General features: G+C 38.1%; 1 protein-coding gene across 1 annotated transcript; it reads right to left on the bottom strand.

The window, feature by feature from the left end:
• Positions 1-12360: 12360 nt before the first annotated feature.
• On the bottom strand, positions 12361-21618 carry LOC109152024. The gene is made up of 3 exons (XM_019299608.1): positions 19331-21618; positions 13143-13399; positions 12361-12827 (listed from the first exon to the last, which is right to left on the bottom strand). The coding sequence occupies exons 1-3, from the start codon at positions 21616-21618 to the stop codon at positions 12361-12363; spliced, it is 3012 nt and encodes a 1003-aa protein (XP_019155153.1).
• Between the last annotated feature and the right edge of the window lie 3776 nt (positions 21619-25394).

Raw genomic sequence — 25394 nt, 5'->3', positions numbered from 1 at the left:
TTATTATTATTATTATTATTATGTATACCCTTACGTCATTTTACATGTTAATCTAAACAGTTAATTTTTTCAAATATCTTTTTATCAACCGTTGATATAATTCGCTGGTCAAATCCGCTAACGCTAATCGCTAACTGCTAATTGTCAAACAAGGACATTGCGTGGTAGTTTCCCATTTCAATTTGTTGTATGTTTTGAATACTCTCTTTGTCAACAAATGCCTCAAGTAGTTAATATGATTGACTTTATTAATTATATATATATTTTAATTTTTTTATGGTATTAATAAAATACTTGGTAAATAAATATATAGCATTATTTTGTATTATAACTTTGATATTTAATTAAAAAATAATGCATAAAAAAGATAATAGAAAATGTAGTGAATATAAGCAATTGATGAATTTGAATGTAAAGAATTTTTACATTGGAGAAAAATAAAGACAATATAACTAATGAAATTATTTCTCTTAATTAATTTATTGATAGTTAATATATTTTTTTTGAATAAAGACATTGGAGGGATAATGTATCGAATATAATCAATTGATGAATTTTAATATAAAGAATTTTTATATTGGAGAAAAATAAAGATAATATAATTAATGAAATTATCTCTCTTATTTATTTATTTATTGATAATAAATATTTTTTTTTGAATAAAGGCATTGTAGACATATAATTTTAAATTAAAGAAATGTATATGTATTATTTTTTATTGTAGCTACTAAATTATTATTTCTACATCTACAAATTTAATAAGAGCCAATAATGTTAGGCCCTTAACTAGAACAAAAAAAATGTCGTAGTTGTTTCTTAAAATGAATGGTTTGTATTATTTTGATTTTAGTATTTTTTTTAATGATTTTCCTTATTTACCCTCTATTATATTACTAGTTTTTTACGCGCATTGCGCGATTGGGATAATGACCAATGTTTTTTTTTTTTTTTTTTTTTTTTTATTTATTTATTTAAATAAGTACTTTAAAGTATATCAAGGCAAGATTATATTGGAATTGTTCATGCATAGATAATTTAATGTTGAATTTGCGTATTTAAATATGTATTCTAAGTTTACAAATACAAGATAATATTGTCAAGATTGATTATAATTGTCAATAAAATAATCGTATAGGTATGGCTGAAACCAAATACGGGATATAAGGGAGAACAAATAAAAATTAGGGCATAAAATATTAAATATATACTAATATTGAAGAACTAACTGCCGGTTGCCAAACAAGTACAATGCGAGGTAGTTTCCCACTTCAATTTGTTGTGTGATTTAAACACTCTTTTTGTCAATAAATCCCCCAAGTAGTTAATATGATTGGCTTAATTATATTTTTTTATTTTTTAAAAACAATTATTACTATTATTATTATTATTATTATTATTATTATTATTATTATTATTATTATTATTATTATTATTATTATTATTAAATAAATGTATACCCTTAGGTCATTTTACATGTTAATCTAAACAGCTAATTTTTTCAAATATCTTTTTACAAACCGTTGATATAATTCGCTAGTCAAATCCACTAACTGCTGATTGTCAAACAAGAACATTGCGAGGTAGTTCTTACTTCAATTTGTTGTGTGATTTGAATACTCTCTTTGTCAACAATTTCCTCAAGTAGTTAATATGATTGACTTTATTAATTATATTTTTTAATTTTTTCATGATATTAATAAAATACTTGGTAAATAAATATATAGCATTATTTTGTATTATAACTTTGATATTTAATTAAAAAATAGTGCACAAAAAAGATAATAGACAATGTAGTGAATATATTAATCAACTGATGAATTTGAATGTAAAGAATTTTTACATTGGAGAAATATAAAGACAATATAACTCATAAAATTATTTCTCTTAATTAATTTATTGATAATGCATAATTTTTTTTAATAAAGACATTGTAGGGACAATGTAGCGAATATAATCAATTGATGAATTTGAATGTAAAGAATTTTTATATTGGAGAAAAATAAATACAATATAACTAATGAAATTATTTCTCTTATTTAATTTATTGATAATGAATAATTTTTTTGAATAAAGACATTGTAGACACATAATTCTAAATTAAAGAAATGCATATGTATTATTTTTTGTTGTAACTACTAAATTATTGTTTAATTTAATAAGAGTAAAATAGAGTACTAATTATGCCAACTTTAATTGGGATGTGGTACAAACCTAAGACCTTTCTTATTGAAATTAATGAATAAGTTAACGGTGAACTAACCAAAATTAACAAAAAAGTTAACGGATAATCATATTCATTAAGGATAAATTAGAAAATCTTAAGGAAAAATTAAAATTAGATCAATCTGAGCCATTCATTTGATTAAAAAATTTGACCACCATTTTTTCTACCCATTATACGCCTAACTCTCTTGGACTCTTATTAGTATAGTAGATAGATAGTTGATTTTCTTCCCTTCAATAATCATATATTCAATTAGTATAAATTTTTGTAACGGAATATTCCGTTGACTATTTATCATTCTTAACATACTCATTAATTTATATAAGAAAGGTCCTAGGTTCGAACTCCATCCCAATTAGAGTTGACATAATTATTAAATATATATTATAAATATATGTTAAAATGTATTAAAAATATAATAATTAGCCCGACTAAATACATAGCATTCAAAGTTGAGCATCAAAGATTATAAATCAGGAACTTTAAAAATAATTTGATTTTCTTGAATAAAAAAAAAAAACAAACAAATTTAGGTTACGTTTTTTTTTTCTTTTTTTTTTTATCGTTTAATTAATAACAAATATTTATTGGAATGATGTAGGTTATTATTTCAATTATGCTTTTGCATTATTGGAATGATGTAGGTTATTATGGTATTAATATTTTTTGTATTTTTTTATAATGGTACAATTGTACATTACTTTACAAATATTTTACTATTATTTTTTGTATTGGACAAAATTATTCTTACATCATTGTCAACCTGTGCAACCTTACTACAAAGTTGTTGATTATAAAAATTGAAGCCATGACTTTTCTCCCATCAACAATAATGTGATTGAAAAATGTCACTATCCTATATTATTATTATTATTATTATTATTATTATTATTATTATTATTATTATTATTATTATTATTATTATTATTATTATTATTATTATTATTATTATTATTATTATTATTATTATTATTATTATTATTATTATTATTATTATTATTATTATTATTATTACTACTATTATTATTATTCGAACAAAGTTTGGAGTTTTTTAATGTATGGATTTATGCGACTGAATCCATGAAGTATTTATTGACTCATCAAAAAGTACGAATCACTTATTTGATAATAGTAATGTATATAAATATAATATATATATATATATATATATATATATATATATATATATATATATATATATATATATTACATTGATTTACTTTTCATTGTGTTTCCATTTTAAATAGAGTAAATACCCAAAATGGTCCCTCGACTATAGCTAAATTCACAAATCGGTCATCGACTCTCAATTTCAACCAATTAAGTCCTTAACTTTGTAATTTTAACACAATTTGGTCCTCTGTCTATTTGACCGTTTGTTGACAGTGATTTTTGAGGATATATATTTAATTTCATGGTCCATCGTCGATTTTTTAAAGTTCTGGTTGCATTTCCAGACCACACTGTTACATTTGAATCCACTGCCGAAAGCAATCTACCAAATCTGGTCGTCTTTCTTCATCCTCCCTTTGGATTCAATGTAGTTGAGTTCGTACGAGAGCGAAGAAGACGACGTGTTTCCGAACCAGTGCAACGTCATCCTGGAGGCCTCCACGTGCTCCGACGAGAGCTGAAGGTTCTTCTGGAGATTGTCGATCACGGTCAACAAACGGTCAAATAGATGGAGGACCAAATCGTGTCAAAATTACAAAGTTAAGGACTTAAGTGGTTGAAATTGAAAGTCGAGGACCAATTTGTGAATTTAGCTATAGTCGAGGGACCATTTTGGGTATTTACTCTCTTAAATAATGTATAAATACATGTTGTGGATGGTCATGTTAAGACTTGTTATTGTTTTATAACTACTAGTACTACTCTATATGAGAGATTGATTATAATTGTCACTAAAATAAATATTTGCAACTTTGTAGTAACGCTAGTCTAAATACTTAGTCTAAACGCGATAGTCTAAATAAATACTACTTTTGATTTAAATTTCTCTAATGCTCTTTTGGGTAGCATTATCATTATCTTCATCTTTAGTACATGTTTTCTTTTTCTTTTTTGTTTTTTTTTTTGTTTTTTTTTATTCGTAGTGTGCCATGTGTACTGGTGGCAGCATAGATGGATATATCGTGTGCAATGAGATTATAGTGTAAGAAACTTTAGATGGCCCCCAAAATCGCAATACGTGGTCAAGGCTATCAAGTGTTGGCTTGAAGGATCATTATGTTGTTGATGTGCATTCGAGATATGTTGGATCGTTAATTAGTTACTATCCAAGTAAATGCAAATATAATTGCACGAATAAGATATCTCTAATTACTAATATGGAATTTGAGTTATTGTTAAAATTCGATTGCAATTTATTTTTTCCTTTTACGCGTACTGCGTGAATGTGATAACGCCCAATAATTTTTTTTTTTTTTTGGTTGCATGATTCAAGTAGCATATTTAATTCAGGTATGCGGTTCATTTAGTTCAATCATTTTTGCAATTTCACCCGTGCGTTGCACGGAATGGATTTTTTGTTATAATACTTTAAGAATATTTAGATCGATATACAAAGTATACAAATATAAATTATAACAACGAATATTATATAGTGCAGTTGATGAAATGTGTTGCATTCATTATGTTTTCTGATGTTATCCTTACTTGAATTCGAGCAAATAATTACTCAATTATCCGTGCAATGCTCGTGCGATGCCCGTGCGACAAGTAAACAACAACATCCATCGAATTCCAGTTGCTCTCCCTGAAGCACCGGAGACAAGGCCCCGCTCACCGGATGCGTACAATAAAGAAAGCTTGATGCTCTCTTGTCAGATGAGTTTTTGGGCAATGTACCGTTTCTAATTTTGGGTAACAAGATTGACATCCAATTGTTTACTTGGTGGATGCTGTTGTTTCCATCGCAGGAGCATTGCACGGGTATTGCACGAATAATTGGACCATTATTTGTTCGAATTCAATCACGGATAACATTAGAAAATATAATCAATGCAATCCATTTCATCAACTGCTTTATATAATACTCGTTGTTATAATTTATATTTGTATATCGATCCAAATATTCTTAAAGTATTATAACAAATCCATTCCGTGCAACACACGAGTGAAAATACTAATTATATATAAAAAAATTATTTTAATTATTATTTTTAAAAATTAAAATAAAAAACGTGATCTTCGATTCGCAATTAGGAGAATCCTTTCTCAAAACCAATTTAATTTAAGCTTTGACTTTTGTTTATTTTAGGGATTAACTTCTAGTGTCGATGAAGCCAACGAGCTTGTACGAAACATCCATAGTAACTTCAATATTGCGGTTTGCTGGCTAATGTACACCATTCTGATTAGACGATAACATATGACTCTTCTAATGGCTCTTTGTCATTATTTCACCAAAAAACTAGAATCAATTGTGAGATATATTCAACCACCACTTTTCACAAGAAGGGCAAACACTCTTGGCTCAATGTATGAAATAACACCTGCATCTACTTGATGTATTGAGACATCCATTTGAAGCCTTCTTCATAACCCATTTGAAGCTTTCTCCATAACGCATGCATTGACGAAGACTCCATGATGAATCACATTATCTCCTTTTCTGCAGGTTTACTTGCGGATGATGGCTCAACGACTTCCCAAAACTCTCTTAGAGGAACTTTTCCATCCCTCAGCAATTAAGACTTGTAGCACATAAATAGTCCCTTCACAAAGGAGGAAATCAGACGAGCTTTGTTCGACATGCCATCTTTGAAAGCCCTAGGACCGGAGGGCTTCCATGTGGGCTTTTACCAACAAACCTGGCAGTGGCAGATCGTGGGTGACACCATCACAAACTCTGCTCGTGTTTTCTTCGAAATTGGCAGACTTAGCTTCCTAAGGGAAGTAATGACACGTTGATAGCTCTAATCCCAAATATTAACCGTCCGGAGAGCATGAAGCAACTCAGACCAATTGGCCTTTGCAACACGTCTTACAAAATAATAACCAAAGCCCTTACAACGAGACTCAAATGCATAATGCAGAAGCTAGTTGGCCCTCATCAGTCTAGCTTCGTGCCCGGGAGACAAACCACAGACAATACTCTTACTTACCAAGAGGTTTTAAAGTTTATGAGGACCAAAAAGGGCTCGCAACCAACCTACTAACCCAGCCTGGACCAGAATATGGAAGCTAATTAAAGTTCCTAGCAAGATCCAATCTTTTCTTTGGCTGGCAAGACACGATCGGATTGAAGCAAGGATTTACGAGCTCAAGCAGATGCGACGCCTGTGGAGAGGATTTGGAATCAACCTGCTAAGCTTATTGGTTGCAAGCACTTTAGCGTTGAATGCGATTCCAAGAGGATAGTGGAAGCTGTTATGAAGAACATCGAAGATCAGTAATGTCGCTAGTAATATTCTACAGGCATGCAAAAGAGAGCTCATGGGTATTGATGGCTAGGTCATATCTTCTAGCTCTCATGAACAAAATTTAGCTGCAGATTTCCTAGCCAAATCTCATGCCTATGCCCCTGGTCTCACGGTCTTAAACAAGCCACCCGATGCCCTTGCAGCAATTTAAGTGATGATTAGTACTAATTATGCTAATTTTGATTGGAATGAGGTTCGAACCTAAGACATAAGTTAACAGTAACAAAAATTAACGGAAAAGATAATATTTAATGGAAAAGTTAACAGATTAACGGATAATTAAGGATAAATTAGGAAATCTAAGAAAAAATTAAAATTGATCAATCTTAGCCATTCATTTGATTAAAAAATTTGACCATCATTTTTTCTACCCATTATAAACCTAACTCTTTTTGGCTTTTATTAGTATAGTAGATAGATCTAGACACAATATGATTTACCATAACTATAATTGGAAGAAAAACATAATGTTTCCATGAAAACCATAACTATAATTGGAAGAAAAACATAATGTTTCCATGAAAACTGATAAATTGATAGAGATTGATGAAGAGCATGTTGTTTCTCGCTACTGGTCTCCTTTTTTTTTTTTTTTTGGGGGGGGGGGGGGGGCGGGGGGGGCGGTTATAATTTCCACGTATTGATAGGATATGGAGATTTTCTGTAATGCGTTATTTTCCCTAAGAGGTTATAAAAGCTACAGAGGGATTAAGAAATATATTCTAGACCCACATGGTAAGGTGTAACACTAACATATATTTTGATTTGGAAGGTTACGAGTTTCAGCCTCAATGGAGGTGAAAGTATATGAACAGATATTACAATGTAATAGGGTCAGTAACATTAAAAAAAAATTATTTTTAAAATATTCATTTTTAATGTACTATAGGTTTATTTTGAATATATTAAAAATGATCATTCAATACAATAAGAAGAAATTTCAATATACTGAAAATAAATATTTATTAGTCGTCCGCAGTACAATGTGGACTATGACCTATATAGTATAATTTGCTCAAATTTCAATCACTAGACCAGACTCTATTGTAAGGCAAATTATTGTGTGGACCATGGTCCACATAGTGTTGTATGGACCTTAACAAAAAGTACATTTTTAATATACTAAATGTATATTATTTGTATACTGAATATACATTATAGAGTTAATACCATCTGAGGTCCTCCGAATATAGTGGTTTTGCTACGTTTAGTCATAAACTTTCAAATTGACCATTTGTGGTCCTTCAATTTTTAAATTTAACGATTCATGGTCCAAGTTAACCACTTATGGTCCTTCAAGTTTCAAAATTTAACCAGTCGTGGTCCTCTTTAAAGGACCATGGTTGGTTAAAATTTAATAGTTGAAGGACCATATGTGGTTAACTTGGACCACAGATTGTTAAATTTGAAAGTCGATGGACCACAGATGGTCAATTTGAAAGTTTAGGACTAAACGTGGCAAAACCACTATACTCGGAGGATCTCGGATGGTATTAACTCGTACATTATACAATATAATGTACACTCAGTACACAAATAATGTACATCTCCTAAATACAATGTACATTTTTAATATACTAAAAATGCATTATTTTCATATTGAATGTACATTATTTTGCACTATACAAAATATGGTCCACACAACTTATCATTAATGATTGCTATTATAATAGGTCACATTATAATAAAATATTAATCGATACTCAGACGCAATTTTTTTTTAAAAAATGGCTATCACTATTCATTTATTATATATGCTTGTATTGTATAAGTTATATATACTGTTACCGATTAACTTCTATATATAGCTCCACTTCTACTGATATTCCGACCTACTCTATCTAGGTATGTGACTCAAGTTGCTTGTTCTTCCATTGACCATTATTGTCTAAATTACACCCTTATATTCCATTCAAATATCCTATTAGGATTCAAAGGGTACCTATATTGTTGGGCCTTTATAGATGGATTAACACCCACCAAAAAAAAAAAAAAAAAATACAAAATTGTGCTCCACGGGACTTAACTCAATAGTTTAAGGGTCATTTTGGAAGTTTAACTTCAGCAGTGACAAGGTGAGAGTTTGATTCCCACTGAAGATATGGGGGTCATTGGTATCATTACAAGAAAATACGCGAATCGCGACGGAAATTATTCCGTCGCAATATAGCAATGGATATTGTGACGGAATAGTTTCCGTTGCAAATTAATGACGGAATTCGTAACGTAAATTAATTTCGTCGCGATTTTTGACGCAAAGAGAAAATAAAACCCGCGAAACCTTGGCAGCAAAATATTCACTACGAAATTTGTGACGGATGTAAGTTACGTCGTCTATTTAGCGACGCAAAAGGCGACGGATTTACTTTCCGTCGCGAAATAACAATGGAAATTGCGGCGGATTTTATTACGTCGCAAAAGGGATGATTTTTTTTTTATTTTTTTTTTTGTAAATGAATAAATATTTCGACGGAATTAACAACGGAATTAATTCCGTCGCAATTTGTGTTTTTTATTTTTACTTCATTCTGCCATGAATGTTTACTTATTAGCCCAATAGCCCATTAGTCTAATACAAAACAAAAAATTGAAAAACACATAAATTAGCGGATAACATCGCCTAAGTCCTAACCCTAAAATCCACTTTATTTAGATCTGCTCGACTCTTCTCTTCTCGCAATCTTGCCTTCTTCACTTCTCCAATCTGGCAATATCTACTCCACAGGTTATAGTTGGACGATTATTGTTGGACGACTTCGCCTCGATTCTCTGCGCCTTCTTCGCTTCTCCAATCGTCTGAGAAGTGGGCAAGCTGAGAAAGAAACTCTGAATGAAGACGGTTTCAATAACCTTCAACTTTTTGCAAACAACTTGAGCTCAGGTAAGTATGAAGCTACTGTTCTTGTACCTTTTTGTGGAAATGCCCCTAAGGGGAATGCTAATGCGAATGTTGAAGGAATAGTTGGAGAGGATGAGAATCGAGGGGTTCCATCTCGGTCTGATAAGGATGCCTCTCTAGTAACAGTACGTGTTTGTGAAAATGTAACATCCTCAATTTTCAGCATAATTTATAACCATTAAAGCTTACGAAATAAGAGTAAGTCTATCATTAATACCCAAATAAACAGAAACCAAACACAATAGTGTGGGGGTGCTATGCCACATCTAAGCTTGAGAACCTAGATGCACATGCTACTAACTATTTAATCCATAAGCATCAACCAAATACAAGATGGCTCACAAGTCGTTAAACTAAGACTAATCACTAACTATACTAGGAACCGCAGCTCCGTTTAGCGCGCTCACGAGCCAACTAATCTGTACCTGAAAAACATACGGTGTAGCAACCGTTAGCGAATAATGCTAAGTAACACACTCCCGCGCATTGAGTATATATATATATATATATATATATATATATATATATATATATATATATATATATATATATATATATATATATATATATATATATGAAAACCATTTTGAGACTTGGGAATACATAGATATAGTCCTAAACAACTCTAGCTTTAGAACCAGGATAATGACTCCTTTGAAACCCCGCACACAACAATATAATCAGACTCAAGACATAACAGTAATATTGACACCACAAGACCATAATAAGACACGAGCATGCAAATCATGACTATAAAACAAGACAACGATAAGGGACACACAACAGACTCTAACCACAAGGCAATGCAACAATAACAGACAACAATAAGACCACATAAGACACGCCAATGTTCCAACCTTATACCAAGTTCCAACCTTTACTCATCTCTATCCTTATAACAGTTCCAACATGTACCTCCAGACCACGATGTACACCATCACCCTTACCCTCCGGAGCACCGCCTGCTCCCCTCCAACATGACCTCTAACATACCACCGATCTCTTAGCACACGTAGTGCCATTACATAACAGGATTGTGCCGTAGTACGATAATCAAGCACTCGTAGTGCACATAACATAATAGGATCGCACCGCGACACAATAATCAAAGCTCACTCAGAGCACATAACATAAACACGCCCAGTGCATCAAACCTCTAACATATCTTTTCCACCAATCTCATATCTTTTCATCACCATGAGCAATAACACCACAATCAAGACTCAACGACAACCTCATCAAGGGGTAACAAGGGAAAGGGAAAACAACATGCAAAGGGACTTACAACGACATGAGACATCAATCTAAGCATACGACCTACGGGGAATAACATAAACCATACTTTGGACCCACACAATACAAGTTTAGACCTCATGCATAAACACGACTCACAAATCCCATTTACGGTACTTAAGACATCATACTAAACTCACAAACATCAAACGAGACACAACAAGGCACGGGGAAACGATCAACAATGACCAATAAAGCACCCCACCGCCCGTACCAACGGGCGGTACGGCGGGAGGACAACCTCACGCCGGGCTGCCCGCTAGCGGGCTACCATGTTCCAGCGGGGGTTCCGGCGGGTGGTCATCAACTCGCTCGAATGGTGGCCTAATCCCGGCGAGTGATCGAGTGGGGGTTCGTCCCCTCACCGACTACCCGCTGGAACATTCCTCCAAGTAATTCTCCCCACCTCGGGGGTTCACCAATTACGCGCAAATTCAATTCCTAACCCACCCAAAACACACATCAACAGTAATATGGACTTGAATACATATAACGACTCGACGAACAACATTATTGGACTCAATCACAAGCTCTAAACCTTGAGTAACACCCGAACATGCATATACCCACCCAAGAATGTCAAGAATATCAAGAACAACAAGATTCACAATATAAACCCTAACAACAAGCTCTAAATACGTATAAACACAATAATATGCAAACACAGGAACGGTAGCAAAAGGGGAAGATTAGAACGAAAGGTTTAGATTTTTAAACTCGCAGACCACATTTGTTAAGAAAAGGATCGGGGTTAACAACGATGCAACTTAGGAAGTCCAGGTTGTCACCTTGCACGGAATTAGTTTAAGAAGAAAGCAAGAACAAAGTTTGGAAAAAGAACAAGGATTTCTTGGCAAAAAGGATGTTTGGTTTGTCTATAAGGAGGGAGGAAAAACAGATTAAAAAGAGTTAAAGGTTCCCGACTTCAGGCGATTCCTTCTGCTGGACTAACTGATTACAAAACCTTGACCAACTGTCAGATCTCTTCGTCGATTCTGGCATGACTTCAAACGAAGATCTTTATCGGTCTTCTTACATGTGCTAATACCACCACCATCTTTACTACTTCCGGGGAGAACTCTCACGACGAAGCACAACCGTACCTTTGCATCATAAACCAAGTCTTCTGTGCAACTTAGATAACTGAACCAAACTGATAAGCTACTTTTCCTAAACAATCCACATCATTGCCTGATTCTGTCAACAGAGACAATCCATAAATCCCTTTTCCAAACTTTTCCAAATCTCTTATGATCCAAGAAACCTCGCGCAAAAACCAAGGTCGAAGTTAACTCTTATTCCAGCTGAAACCCGAAGCTAAAGTCTTAACACTTAACACGAAAACTATCACACAAGGATAACATCAAAACTAAAGAAGGGCACAACCAGAAATGGTACAAGTACTTACTTGATTGGTTCTGACTTGCATCTATTTCACGACTGTAGATCTAGCCTTGCTGGGGTCTCGGCTTCGCACACAGGTCCTGGATGCTTCATCCTTTTGCCCCACCGTTGCCTCAAATTCGAAACTTATTTCCCGGCTGGGATCTCACACTACCAGTTGGATTTGACTTTGATGATGTCTTCTCCTTAACCATGCACTCAAAGGACCGATGACCCTTCTTGCCACAAGCAAAGCACACTGCCGGCTTCCTATGGCAATCCAAGCCGGGGTGGTCACTTCCACACTTCTTGCAAACGTAGTGCCTTCCCTTAGTCTTGTTGCTTCGGGTGGGTTGGGGAGTCTTACCACCATTAAGGTCATTTCTTTGGAAACTCCTTGCTGATTCAGTACCGGTAACGATCAAACTCCTAACCACAGGTGCATCACTTCTTTCAAAACTCATTTTTCGGTTATCCCGGATTCCTTTCTGAACTTGCTGCACACGATAGAGGTTGGCTGCACAGAGATAGGCCTTGTTGAGAATCTTAGGCTTCGACACAGTCAAGGCTTTCCTAGCCTCAGAGTTGAGTCTGGCAGAGTCTGGCAACAAACTTCTCAACTTTACTCATCTCGGTAAGTACTAAAATCGTGGCGAAACGGGCTAACTCCAAAAACTTCTTATGGTATTCCATAACTGACAATTGTACTTGTCTAAGGTGGAGGAACTCCTTGTACTTCGCCGCCTTGATATGAGCGGGGTAGAACCGCTCACGTAACTTATCCTTCAAGTCTTAACAATTGAACTCCGGATCTTGTCTACAAGCAGGCCTTTCGTGTATCTACCACAAGTCGGCCTCTTCTCTAAGGTAGAATGTAGCCAACTCCACCTTGGCGATCCTCCGAGCAATCCACTACCTTGAAGATCTTGTCGAACGTTCGGATCCACTCTTTTAACACTGTAGGATCCTCTTCCCCGGCGAAGACTAGGGGACAGTGACCCGACACTTGGTGTGCTACGTCCCGGTTCCCATACTGTTGGTGATTGTTGTTGAGGAGGGCGTTGCTCAGCGTTTGAGTAACCCGAGTCAGCTGATGCAGGTTTCAAGCTAGCTGTTCGTTGGTAGGCGTTTCTGAAGTCCTTGCACGACGTCTCGGTGGTGCCATCTTGAGTTCTACAGAAGCAGCACGGTTACGGAAGGAAACTTAGAAGCTCGCACCCTTACCCGATGCCTAAACTTAAAAGAACCTAAGCTAAAAGAAGAACAAAACACAGGAAACACAACCGAAAGCGATAAGAAAACTCACAACCTCACCGCGCGTTCTAAGGTTCCTAAGACTTAGGTACTTAAACACTTAGGATTCAAGCTTAACACCTTAAAGTCTTACTCTTAAAAGCACTAACCTAGGCTCTGATACCAATTGTAACACCCCCGATTTTACGTACTAAACAAAGGCAATTAAAGCTTAGGAACAAACATTTAAACTAAACATTAGGTATTAAAAGTCGCGGAAGCTAACTAGTTAACCGGAGAATGATATGCCACATCTAGATATCTAATCTAAATGCACATGCTTACAAAAACTATTAACTAGAAGTCTACAAGTTCCAGGGCACACAAGCCAAACTACTTCTAGCTATAAGAAGTACAAAAACTATTAACTAGAAGTTTACAAGTTCCAGGGCACACAGGCCAAACTACTTCTAGCTATAAGAAGGAAGCTAGTCTACCGGGCTTCACTATCGCGCTCTCGGTTCAACTACTTTGCACCTGAAAAACATAAGGGGTAGCACCCGTTAGCGAATAATGCTAAGTAACCCACCACTACGCGTTGAGTACAATATAGTATAGATATAAGAAAATCATTTGAAACTTGGGAATACATAAGTATAGCCTTAGTAACACTAGCTTTAAAACGAGAGATAGACATATCATTTGACTTATCAAGAGATTCACTCAATAGTACCGACCAACAACGGTTAAACAATAGAATCATTACGAGGAAACCAAGATAAGAATACCAAGATAATCAACGAAGTACGATAATCAAACATCAATCAGAGAATCACATTTAGATATGCTCATAAGCAAAGAATTACAAGAATCATCATCAATCCATTCCCGACAAAGTTCCAAGTCCACGCAGGGCATATCCAACCAAGTCATTCACCGTGGAGTCATCGCAATGACCCGAATCATAGTGGATCAGTGTGGAGGGCTCCAAATCATCAATCACATACCATAGAGTCATCGCAATGGCTCGGACCGCAGCCCATTGGAAACAGATCCAGCAACTTTAAGTGTATACACCCCCTATTGGGATTCCAAGCCCAACGGGTTAGTTACCTTCCCTAGCAACTGGAATAAGTTTCCCAAGTTGCCCACAAATCAATAATCCAAACGGCAACCTGGAGCTTTAAACTAGGGTTGTGCGTCGGACGGGTTCGGACGGATCGGGGTGTCGGATGGTCACTCCGATCAAATTTCGGTTTTTAAAAGTGACATCCTATCCGTTCAATTCTGTCGGAATATCCGTCGGATAATTGTCTGAACTAGTCCGACGGATATCCGATGTATCCGTCGGACTAGTTCGGTTTTTCAAAAAAAAAAACTTCAAAAATTAAAAATTTACTTAAAAAAAAACAATTTTATACATGTTTCACAGTTTCATTGAACACTTAAGTACTTTAACAAGCTAACTAGTAACTAGTAACTACTTAACAGCAAAAAATAACTTAAGTAAACTTAGAAAACATTAAACATATAATCAAATTAACAAACTTACAAGATAGAACTCAAAGTTCAAAACATACGAATTTACAGATTAAGTTACAAATTTAAAACTTTGAGTTAGAACTTCAATTCTTCAAAGGCAAAAACTTTGAGCATGTCAGCATTAGCATTTAGCAATCAGCATCATTCTCCAATCTCCAAGCAGCAGCAATCAACATTCAGCAATTCAGCCATCAGCCATGAGCCATGGATCAAAAGAAAACCAGAAATCCAAATACCAAAACTCCAAAAGTCCAAATACCTAATATACAACTAACATATGAATATATGATTATATAATATTGAGCAGTCTATTCTTCTTACTGATAAGTGATAACATAAAAACATAATAAGTTCAAAACATTTCATAATTTACTGCATTGTGCCATTGAATATTGGAACAATTGATTGAGTTAAAGGATTATAGACTAAACTACTAAAAAGTGCTCAGATAGCTTTTTTTCCATATCAAGTTAGGATTGGGGGCACATTACTCAATGACTATGGCATAAACATCACACTTCATAGGCAACATACCAAACCCAATTCTATATATTCAGAGAACATGGTGGAAGCATCATCATTGCACAATAATACTTATACAGTTATATAGATACCTACTCAGAAGTTAGAACTAAGAACAAATCACAGTGAATACTTATACTGATACCTGAGCTCAATGGCAGCGACATTTAAAATGTTACCTAGCCATGAGCACTTTCCAGTTTTTCAGTTCTCAGCCTCACGAGGGACATTGATTTGAATCATTGATACACATACATGATACACTGATACAGAGTCATAAATTTATCATGAAATCAAATAAGTAAATAAGTAATCACAAATTTAGAATTAGAAATCATAAAAGCAAAAAAAATATGTAAACATACAAGAATTGTAGGCAGTGAAGATCCACTGGAGTTGGGACTCACATATCATTGAAGAATGGCAAAATTGGGACTCACAACGACATGAGACATCAATCTAAGCATACGACCTACAGGGAATAACATAAACCATACTTTGGACCCACACAATATATGTTTAGACCTCATGCATAAACACGACTCACAAATCCCATTTACGGTACTTAAGACATCATACTAGACTCACAAACATCAAACGAGACACAACAGGGCATGGGGAAACGATCAACGAGGACCAACAAAACACTCCACCGCCCGTACCAGCGGGCGGTACGGCGGGAAGACAACCTCCCGCCGTTCCAGCGGGGGTCCCCCACCGACTACCCGCTGGAACAATCGTAACCCAAAACACACCAATTATGCCCAAATTCAAGTCCAAACCCACCCAAAACACACATCAACAGTAATATGGACTTGAATACATATAACGACTCAACGAACAACATTATTGGACTCAATCACAAGCTCTAAATCTTGAGGAACACCCGAACATGCATATACCCACCCAAGAATGCCAAGAATATCAAGAACAACAGGATTCATAATATAAACCCTAAACACAAGCTCTAAATACGCATAAACACAAGAATATGCAAACAACCACACAAGATCATCAAGAACATCAAGAATAACAAGAATCCATATCATAAATCCTAGGGACAAGCTCTATCAAGGCATAATTACAAGATTACACATACAATCATTCAAAGGAGCCAATAAATAAAAGATAGCAAGGAAAATAGGTTTTGTAAGACATGGGTTACCTTTTTAGCTTAATCTAACTTCTCACAATTCCTAAGGTAAAGTTCCTCAATGTCCTCTTCCTATTGGTCTTTCCTATGTTTGGTGACGGGGAATTCTTTGTCTGAGTTTTGGGAGGGGATTTTCGAGTGGTAGAGAGGAATGGGAGAAAGAGGGTTCTAAAGGCTTTCTAATTCCCTTTATATAGGTTCAGGATTCCCAATTAGAATCTGATTAATAATGGGCCCTCGTTCTTTATTTCTAACAGGCTTAAGACTTTAATATAAATTAGGGTCCATGGTCCATCGTGGACCATACCAATTAATTAAGGGGTCCCGGGCCGAATTAAATCCTTTTTAACTACTCCAAACGGAATTAATTAAATAATTAATTTGGATTTAACTACTCCATCGCGATTCGCGATTTTTCTTGTAGTGTATTAGCCTATTAGGACTCTACTATTAGTCTCCTTGTTGGTCTCTGATCTACTTCATGTATTTATCTCTGTTTTTAATTATGTACTGTACGTATATTTCATACGATTATCTTTGAGTATCATACAGTATACAAAACACTTCCATTCACTGTGTCCATCTAGTATCAGTTATCGAAGGTGTCTTACTCCTAGCTATGGTGTCTAATCTTTCTCCTGCTAGCAACATCGTTGAGGTTTCTTCGGAGGTACAATCACGACGGCTCTCCCCAATTCTCTGGCGCTTGCACCCAATTGTCTTTCGTCGGCTCACCACTTCCTCTCGATCAAACTCACCCCGCAATTACCTATTTTGGCGTACATAACTTGTCCATTTTCTTCGTGGACGGAATCTTCTTGGCTACGTCGACGGTTCGGTGTCATGTCCTCCGACTACTATCACTGCGTCTGATGGACTTACGGTAGAGAACCCTACCTACCTAACACAGATTCAACAGGATTAGTCGATCCATTCAATGATCGTTTCATCTCTTTTGGAGGAAGTTCTGTATCTTGTAGTCGAACGGGCTACCTCGCATTTAGTCTGGGAGGCGGTAGGGGTGTTTTTGGCTACTCCACGCATGCACGCTCGCTTGGTCTCCTTGGGCAGTTGCAGATGTTGCAACAGGGAGACAACTCGGTTGTGGAGTACCTAGGGCGTGCCTAGGTTCTGGTGAAACAACTTGCTTTGGCCGGACGTCCAGTATCTTTGGACGAGCAGAATCTCTTTGTTTTCTCGGACTTCTACCAGAGTTTCGTCCGATGGCTTCATAGCTCGTCACTTATGGTTCGCCAGTCACTCTAGCTCAACTCTCTGACTTCCTTTTGGCCCAAAAATTTATTTGTGTTCACCATTTTCTCCCACCAATGGAGGTTTCGGCTGGAGGCTCTTTGCCGGCTACAATGGTGGTTTGTCGTAGTAGCTGGCAGACTGGTGAAGGAGGTTGTTGGTGTGGATGGGGATGTCATGGTGGCCATTTTAGATGCAGTCGGCGTGGTCAGGCAGGGATTCCTCGTTGCCAAATCTGCCAGAGTCATAGGCACACTACTGTGAGTTGTGTCCAGCGTTACTCGGAAAATCCAGCACCCTAGGCGAATTACGTAGCTGCTGTGTTCATGATGAGTTAGCAACTGCTTCTAGAGGTTTCTCGTGGTTTCCAAACATAGGAACCACACATGACGCCACACCTGTTGTTGGTGTGTTAGTGGAGTCGGAGGAATATCATGGTGTTGATACTTTGCGGGTTGGCATTGGTACAGGTTTGGTTATTTCCCATGTTGGTCGTACTTTGATTTCCATACCTTCTCATTCACTTAAAATTTTTGATGTTTTATATGTTCCTAGTCTGTCTAATTCGTTGTTGTTAGTACAACGCTTTGCGTCTTACAACAATGTTGTTTTTGAATTTCATCCCTAGTTTTTTGTTGTGAAGGACCTCACAACCAAAGAAATTATGCTCCGGGATCCTTGTTCGAGTGGTCTTTATACGTTGCCAGTTTTTGGGTCGTGTCCTGGTGTATTTCTGCCTGCTCTGACTTCTTATGCTGTCTAGTACAACCGTCTAGGGCACCCACATTATCATCTTTTAAGTCGAGTCCTACCGGCTTGTCCAGTTTGCAAATTAGACATTAGTTCCTCTTTTATGTGTTCTGTTTGTCAATTAGGGAAATCATCTAGGTTCCCATTGTCTCGTGTTGAGTCGTCCAGTTCAAATGTACTTAATCTTATCTATACAGATATTTGGTCCTTGCGCCTATTTTGTCTTCTACTGGTTTTCATTATTTTGTGCTTTTTGTTGATGATTATTCTCGTTATTGTTGGTTGTTTCCTTTACATTTAAAGTCTGATCTCTATAAAGTGTTTGATCAATTTTGGGCAATGGTTGAACATTTACTTTTATGCTATATCAAGGCGATACAATATGATCTAGGGGGTGAGTGTCACAAATTACATTATGTGCTTTCTACCCTCAGTATTGTCCATCGCCAGTTTTGTGCTTATACACACAAGCAAAATGGCCGTCTGGAAAGCAGACATCGGCACATAGTTGAGACTGGTCTTGCGTTGATGGCTCAAAGCTGATGCATGAGCAGTTTAAACACGTGCTGCATTTTTGGTGGATGAGTCGTTCATCATATTTCCACAACTTGTGTTGACACCCCAAGTTTTAAGGGTGGTAAAGCTTTAGGAACCTTCCATTGATTGGACCGATCTTCAAACCATCTTCACTAATCAGCTTGTAAGCCCCACTGGTGTAAACTTCTAGAATCACGTAGGGACCATCCCACCTTGAAGTGAACTTGTGGCCTGTTTTTCTCGTGACAATGATGGGCCTGCGAACAGCTAGGACCTTGTCCCCAATTTGAAAGGAACGGGTCCTTACCCTTTTGTTAAAAGCTCTAGACATACGAGCTTGATAGCACTCCAAGCTTTCTTGCGCTTGCAGACGTTTTTCATCCAAGGCTTCTAACTCAGCCAAGCGTAGCTTAGCATTCTCTTCGTCAGTAAGACCCTCCTGTATAGCCAACCTTAAGGAAGGTATTTGGCGCTCTAGAGGCAAGACCGCTTCCACACCATACACCAAAGAATATGGAGTGCTTTGAGTAGGTGTGCGATATGTGGTTCTATACGCCCACAAAGCTTCTTCCATTCTGTCATGCCAGTCCCTTTTCGATTTTGAGACCACTTTCTTCAACAAATTGCATAGGGTTTTGTTAAAAGCTTCAGCAAGCCCATTTGCAGCTGCATAGTAAGCTGATGAGTTTCGCTGCTTAAAGTCAAAAAGCTTGCAGATCTTGTCCATCAACTTGTTGTCAAATGGCTTCCCGTTATCTGTTAAGATATATCGCGGGATACCAAATCGATAGACGATGTGGACACGGAGAAAGTCTGCAACATTTTCTTTCTTCACCTCCTTCAATGCCACGGCTTCCGCCCACTTTGAAAAGTAATCGGTGGCAGCTAATATGTAGGCATGCCCTGCAGATGACTTAGGCGTAATTGGGCCAACCACATCAAGTCCCCAAGCATCAAATGGCCAAGATGCAACTGTTGGGTGTAGAGGTTCTGGTGGCTGATGAATAAAGTTTGCATGATATTGACAAGCTTGGCACCTTCGAGCATAGTCTATGCAATCCTTTACCATTGTAGGCCAATAATATCCCATTCGCTTAATGTGGAAATGCAACTTGGGACCGGATTGATGTGCACCGCAAACCCCAGAATGAGCTTCTTGCATAGCTTGTAAAGCTTCCTCTTCCCCTAGACATCGGAGAAATATTCCATCAAAGGAACGACGATACAATGTTTCTTTATAGTAGATGAAGCGAGGAGTTCGACGTTTTATATCCACCCTTTTACGGGGATCTTCAGGTAACTTTCCATCAGTGAGGTAGTCAATTAATGGTTGCCTCCAGTCGTCTTTGCCTATATCATACACTGAGGCAGTAGGGAGTTCAACAGTTTCATCAACTGAGCCGTCTTCATTAAAGATTGGTGGAACCACCCACCTTTGACATACTTGTATTCGGGCTGCAGGATGAGCAATAGTTGAAGCCAATGCGGCTAAGGCGTCAGCTTGCTTGTTTTCTTTCCTCGGTACATGTTCAATTGTGACGTCCCCTAACCATTGCATGAGTATCTTTGCATAGTTGTTATATGGGACTAACTCCGCCTTTTTCACTTCATATAGACCCAACACTTGGTTTATGATCAACTTTGAATCTCCATAAATGTTAATTCTCAGTTGCTTCATGTCAGCCGCTATCTCGAGCCCAAGTATCAATGCTTGATACTCAGCAACGTTGTTTGAACATTGCTCGGTCAAGGTGAATGAATATGGCAACACCTCGCCTTCTGGAGTGACGAAGACAACTCCAGCACCTGCCCCTTCTCTATGTGAAGCTCCATCAAAGTACATTTTCCATGGGGGTAGGACTTCAATGACAAGCACATCTTCATCAGGCAAATCGTCAGACAACTCCCATTCAGCAGGTATTGGATGGTCTGCTAAGAAATCGGCTAAGGCTTGCCCCTTGACAGACTTCTGCGGCACATAGATGATTTCAAATTGTTGGAACAATAAGTACCACCTTGCAAGGCGGTCAGAGAGCACGACCTTCGCCATAACATACTTCACCGGGTTCGCTTTGGAAACAAGCCGGATTGTATGAGCCTCGAAGTAGTGCTTAAGTTTTTTGATGGCGAACACAAGTGCCAAACATAGCTTTTCAATTGGGGAGTACTTTAACTCGTTCAGGGTCATCATTCTACTAAGATAGTAGAGAGCATTCTCCTTCCCCTTGTCGTTTTCCTGAGCAAGCAAGGCGCCTACAGAACAATCCTGGGCGGAGATATAAAGGATCAGCGGGCGACCGTGAACAGGAGCAGTTAACACAGGCGGCTTCATCAAGTATGACTTGATACTCTCAAATGCGTTCTTGCATGCCTCATCCCATATGAATGGGATGCCTTTTTTCATCAATCGACTAAAAGGTTGACATCTTCCCGCTAGGTTTGATATGAACCTTCGGATGTAAGCCAACTTCCCTTGTAAGCTTTTAAGCCCATGAAGGTTTCTCGGCTCAGGCATCTTCATTATGGCATCAATTTTTGCTTGCTTGATCTCGATGCCCCTGTGTCGAACAGTAAACCCGAGGAACTTTCCAGCAGCAACCCCGAAAGCACATTTCAGGGGGTTCATTTTCAGTTGAAACTTTCGTAGGCGGTCGAAGACTTGCCTTAAATGCACCAAGTGATTTGTGCGCAATTTCGACTTCACAACCAAGTCGTCTACGTAGCATTCGACCATTTTATGGAGCATATCATCAAATATTGTCTGCATAGCCCTTTGGTATGTAGCACCTGCATTTTTCAAACCAAAGGGCATTACTTTATAGCAGTAGATGCCTTTTGGCGTTCGGAATGCAGTTAAGTCTTCATCTTCCGGCGCCATGCGGATTTGATTGTAACCGGAGGAGCCATCCATGAATGACAGGATCTCATGCCCAGTCACGGCATCTATCATTAACTCCGTGATAGGAAGCGGGAAGTCATCTTTTGGGCATGCCACATTGAGGTCCCGAAAATCTACGCAGACGCGGATCTGGCCGTTCTTCTTGCGCACAGGCACAATACTGGATATCCAGGTTGGATATTTAACTTCACGAATGAAGCCAGCCTCAATAAGCTTATTAACTTCTGTTTCAATCGAGGGAATGAGCTCGGGGCGGAAGCGTCGTTGAGCTTGCTTAACCGGGCGACACCCCTTCTTCACTGCTAAGCGGTGCACAGCTACCTTTGGGTCTAACCCTGGCATCTCCTTGTATGTCCATGCAAAGACATCAATATATTCTTTCAGCAATGTGACATAGATTTCTTCATCTTCATCAGAAAGGAGTGCGCTAATGAAGATAGGACGAGGATTTTCAGGAGTTCCCATATCAACTTCTTTTAATTCATCCACTGCAGCTCGTACCCCTTCTTCTAACTCATGGGGTGCCTCTTCCGCATCTTCTCCCTCAATCGGGGTCTCATCACACAAAGTGATATGGAACGACGATGCCACCTCTCCCTGAGTGGTTGGTGGTACGTCATCACTTGAGCCTACGCTTTCCTCATTTTCCTCTTTATGTACTCGAGTGTGTACAATGGTCTTCGGTTGGACTTTCAATACTTCACCGCATGTAACATGAATATATGTTTCTCGTCTCATACGAGAAGGAATCATGCTTCTGAGCCTTTTTGGAGGTTCCACTTCAGCAGGAACATTAGCACTGTCTCTAATAACTTGGACAGCTCCAAGTCGATCATGTATCGACTTTCTCTTTAGGGCTTTAGTACTTGACCCCAGCCTATCAAAGACTGAACGTCGAGAGTCTGCCTTACCAATTCGGTCGAAGACTGACTTCTTTTTGTCTTGCCCATTACCATTGGTAGGAGTGAGTTTTGGGTCATACTCGCTTCCCTCCGCGGAGATACAGTTACTTGTTGCCCTGTTTATAAGAATTCGCACTGGTTTAGGGGGAACATAGCCCAACCCTTTGCGCGTTTGAGGTTTTTGGTGATTTGCTTTGCCTTTACCACCGGCTTCTGGGATAAGCTTTCCCAACTTCTGTGGCTCGTTGGGGTTATAGCCAGCCTTGGCTAGAAGCTTATAAGCGTTAGGGTCGAAACCCTCGGTACGCTTGGCGGGGAATGTTTGGCCCACTTTATCACCACCTTTATCTTCAGATAATTTTGCTGCATTTGCTTTGAGTGTATCAATCCTTGCAAGCGGGAAGATGAGTTTCGTGTTATGCTGATCTCCCCTACAACTTGTTTTCCCTTTGACTTTGATTGGGAAGGTGGATCGTCATGGCTTTCCTCAATATCTTCAACAATAACTTGCCTTTTAATGTAGAACTTTGCGTCTGCAAAATAAGACTCAGCCTCTGTGAAAGGGCTTTCATCGGCGACAACCTTTTCAACTACGCCGTTCTTTTCAAACATGAGGCATTGATGCCAAGACGAGGGTACCACCCCATTTTCGTGCATCCATGGCCTTCCAAGTAACAAGTTATAAGATGTCCTTGCATCTATGACATGGCAGAGGACACCTGAACTCATACTTCCAATTCTCAAGTCAAGTCTGATGATGCCGATTGCTCTTTGCCCTCCCTGATTGAAGCCTTGTATCATTAGACGACTTTGGGCAAGCTCATCTGTAGATATACCAAGGTCCTTCACAGCTCGGAGGGATAGGATGTTGACAGCTGAGCCTTGATCAACCATAATTCTTTTAAGCCTTTGCCCACGGGTATAGCCTTCAACAAACAATGGACGATTGTGTGGCGTGCCTCCAAGTAACAAGTCTTCATCCTTGAAGGTAATTTCTGTGGAATAGGAAGTAGCCTTATGCATTAGCACTTCCTCATCCTCGATATGTTTAGGAGATGAACATTCACCTCCATCTTCTGGCTTGTCATTTGTATTTAAGCAAGAGCTAGAAGTGCCTGTCCCTTGAAGATCAAATACCTTTGGCATATATTGAGCCAAAGGAACTGGTGCACGTGGCTGTTTGACATGGCCCTTCGTCTTTGATTTGCGGGCATGGGTACTTTTTGAGGTTTTCTCAACCCAACTTTTCACTATGTGTTTTTTATGCTTCACAGGCTCGAATTTCTTCTTTCTATGAGTGACAATCACCCATTTACCTTCGGATGCGTTATCATTCCACTGCGGTTCTGAACTTTGACCGACAGCGTGCTTAACAATGAAGGGGAGTGGACGCTTCCGTTGTTTCCCATCTTCCTTTTCAGTACACAACAGAGCGAACCGTCCGGGTGTAATCGAGATTTGATTTGAGCTCGCGTTAGCATCGGCAAGCTCGATTTTTCCATCTCTGGCCAGTGCCATTACTTTATCTTTGAAGATAAAACACTTCTCAATCGGATGACCAAGAAGACGATGATACTTGCAATAGTTTGGATCATCCACCCTTGAAGCTTCCTCGGGACGTTTCATTTCAGGCAACTCAATGAGCCTAAGTTTAAGTAGCTCATCAAACATGGGAGATACATCGGAATCCATGAAAGGATAAGTCTTCTCCTGCCTTTCTTCAATTGTCGGCCTTCTACCACCCCTTGACGGGCCAGAAAATGATCTTGACCTAGGCCTTTCAGTTGCCTTAGTGAAGACTGTCATGGGAGTAGCCTTCACATTCATCACTTCTTTCTTCTCCTGCTTTGGAAAAGGTTTGTTCCACTTTTTAACTTCTTGTTTTCCAGGTGCATTGGAGGAGCTAGGCAAGTTCAATATGTTGAGCCCTCCGCTGGCTTCGATGCTCAATTCCATGTCGTGAGCACGACTGGATAACTCCTCAAAGGACTTTGGCTTAATCCCTTGTAGGATATAGGAGAGTTCAAAGTGCATTCCTTGGATGCACATCTCAATTGCAGAACTTTGGGATATTCTTTCTTTGCAATTCAGGCATAGTTCCCTCCACCTTTCGATGTAGGTACCGGCGCGTTCACCCTTCCATTGGCGAGTAGTGGTGAGTTCCAAGAAGCTGACCGTTCTCCTTGTGCTATAGAAATGAGTTAAGAACTCACGTTCCATATCATGCCAGCTATCAATGCAGCCGGGCGCAAGGTCAGTGTACCAATCAAACGCAGTTCCCTTTAATGAACGGACGAACTGCTTTACCAACAGATCGCCATAAGTCCCTGCATCATTGCATGTCTCCACAAAGTGGGCAATGTGCTGTCGGGGATTTCC

Source organism: Ipomoea nil, unplaced genomic scaffold (assembly GCF_001879475.1).
Source record: "Ipomoea nil cultivar Tokyo-kokei standard unplaced genomic scaffold, Asagao_1.1 scaffold2360, whole genome shotgun sequence".
Taxonomy (NCBI): Eukaryota; Viridiplantae; Streptophyta; class Magnoliopsida; order Solanales; family Convolvulaceae; genus Ipomoea; species Ipomoea nil.
This window is presented reverse-complemented; position numbering and strand designations above follow the sequence as displayed.

Bases quoted from the DNA above. Each gene is read 5' to 3' on its own strand.
- LOC109152024 (XM_019299608.1), bottom strand. From the start codon at position 21,618: ATGAAAAAAGGCATCCCATTCATATGGGATGAGGCATGCAAGAACGCA. The intron at 13,400-19,330 runs GTTCCTAAAGCT...CTGCTTCTGTAG, and splicing joins ATCGGTCCAATCAATGGAAG to AACTCAAGATGGCACCACCG. The intron at 12,828-13,142 runs GTAGTGGATTGC...GTTTGTTGCCAG, and splicing joins CGTTCGACAAGATCTTCAAG to ACTCTGCCAGACTCAACTCT.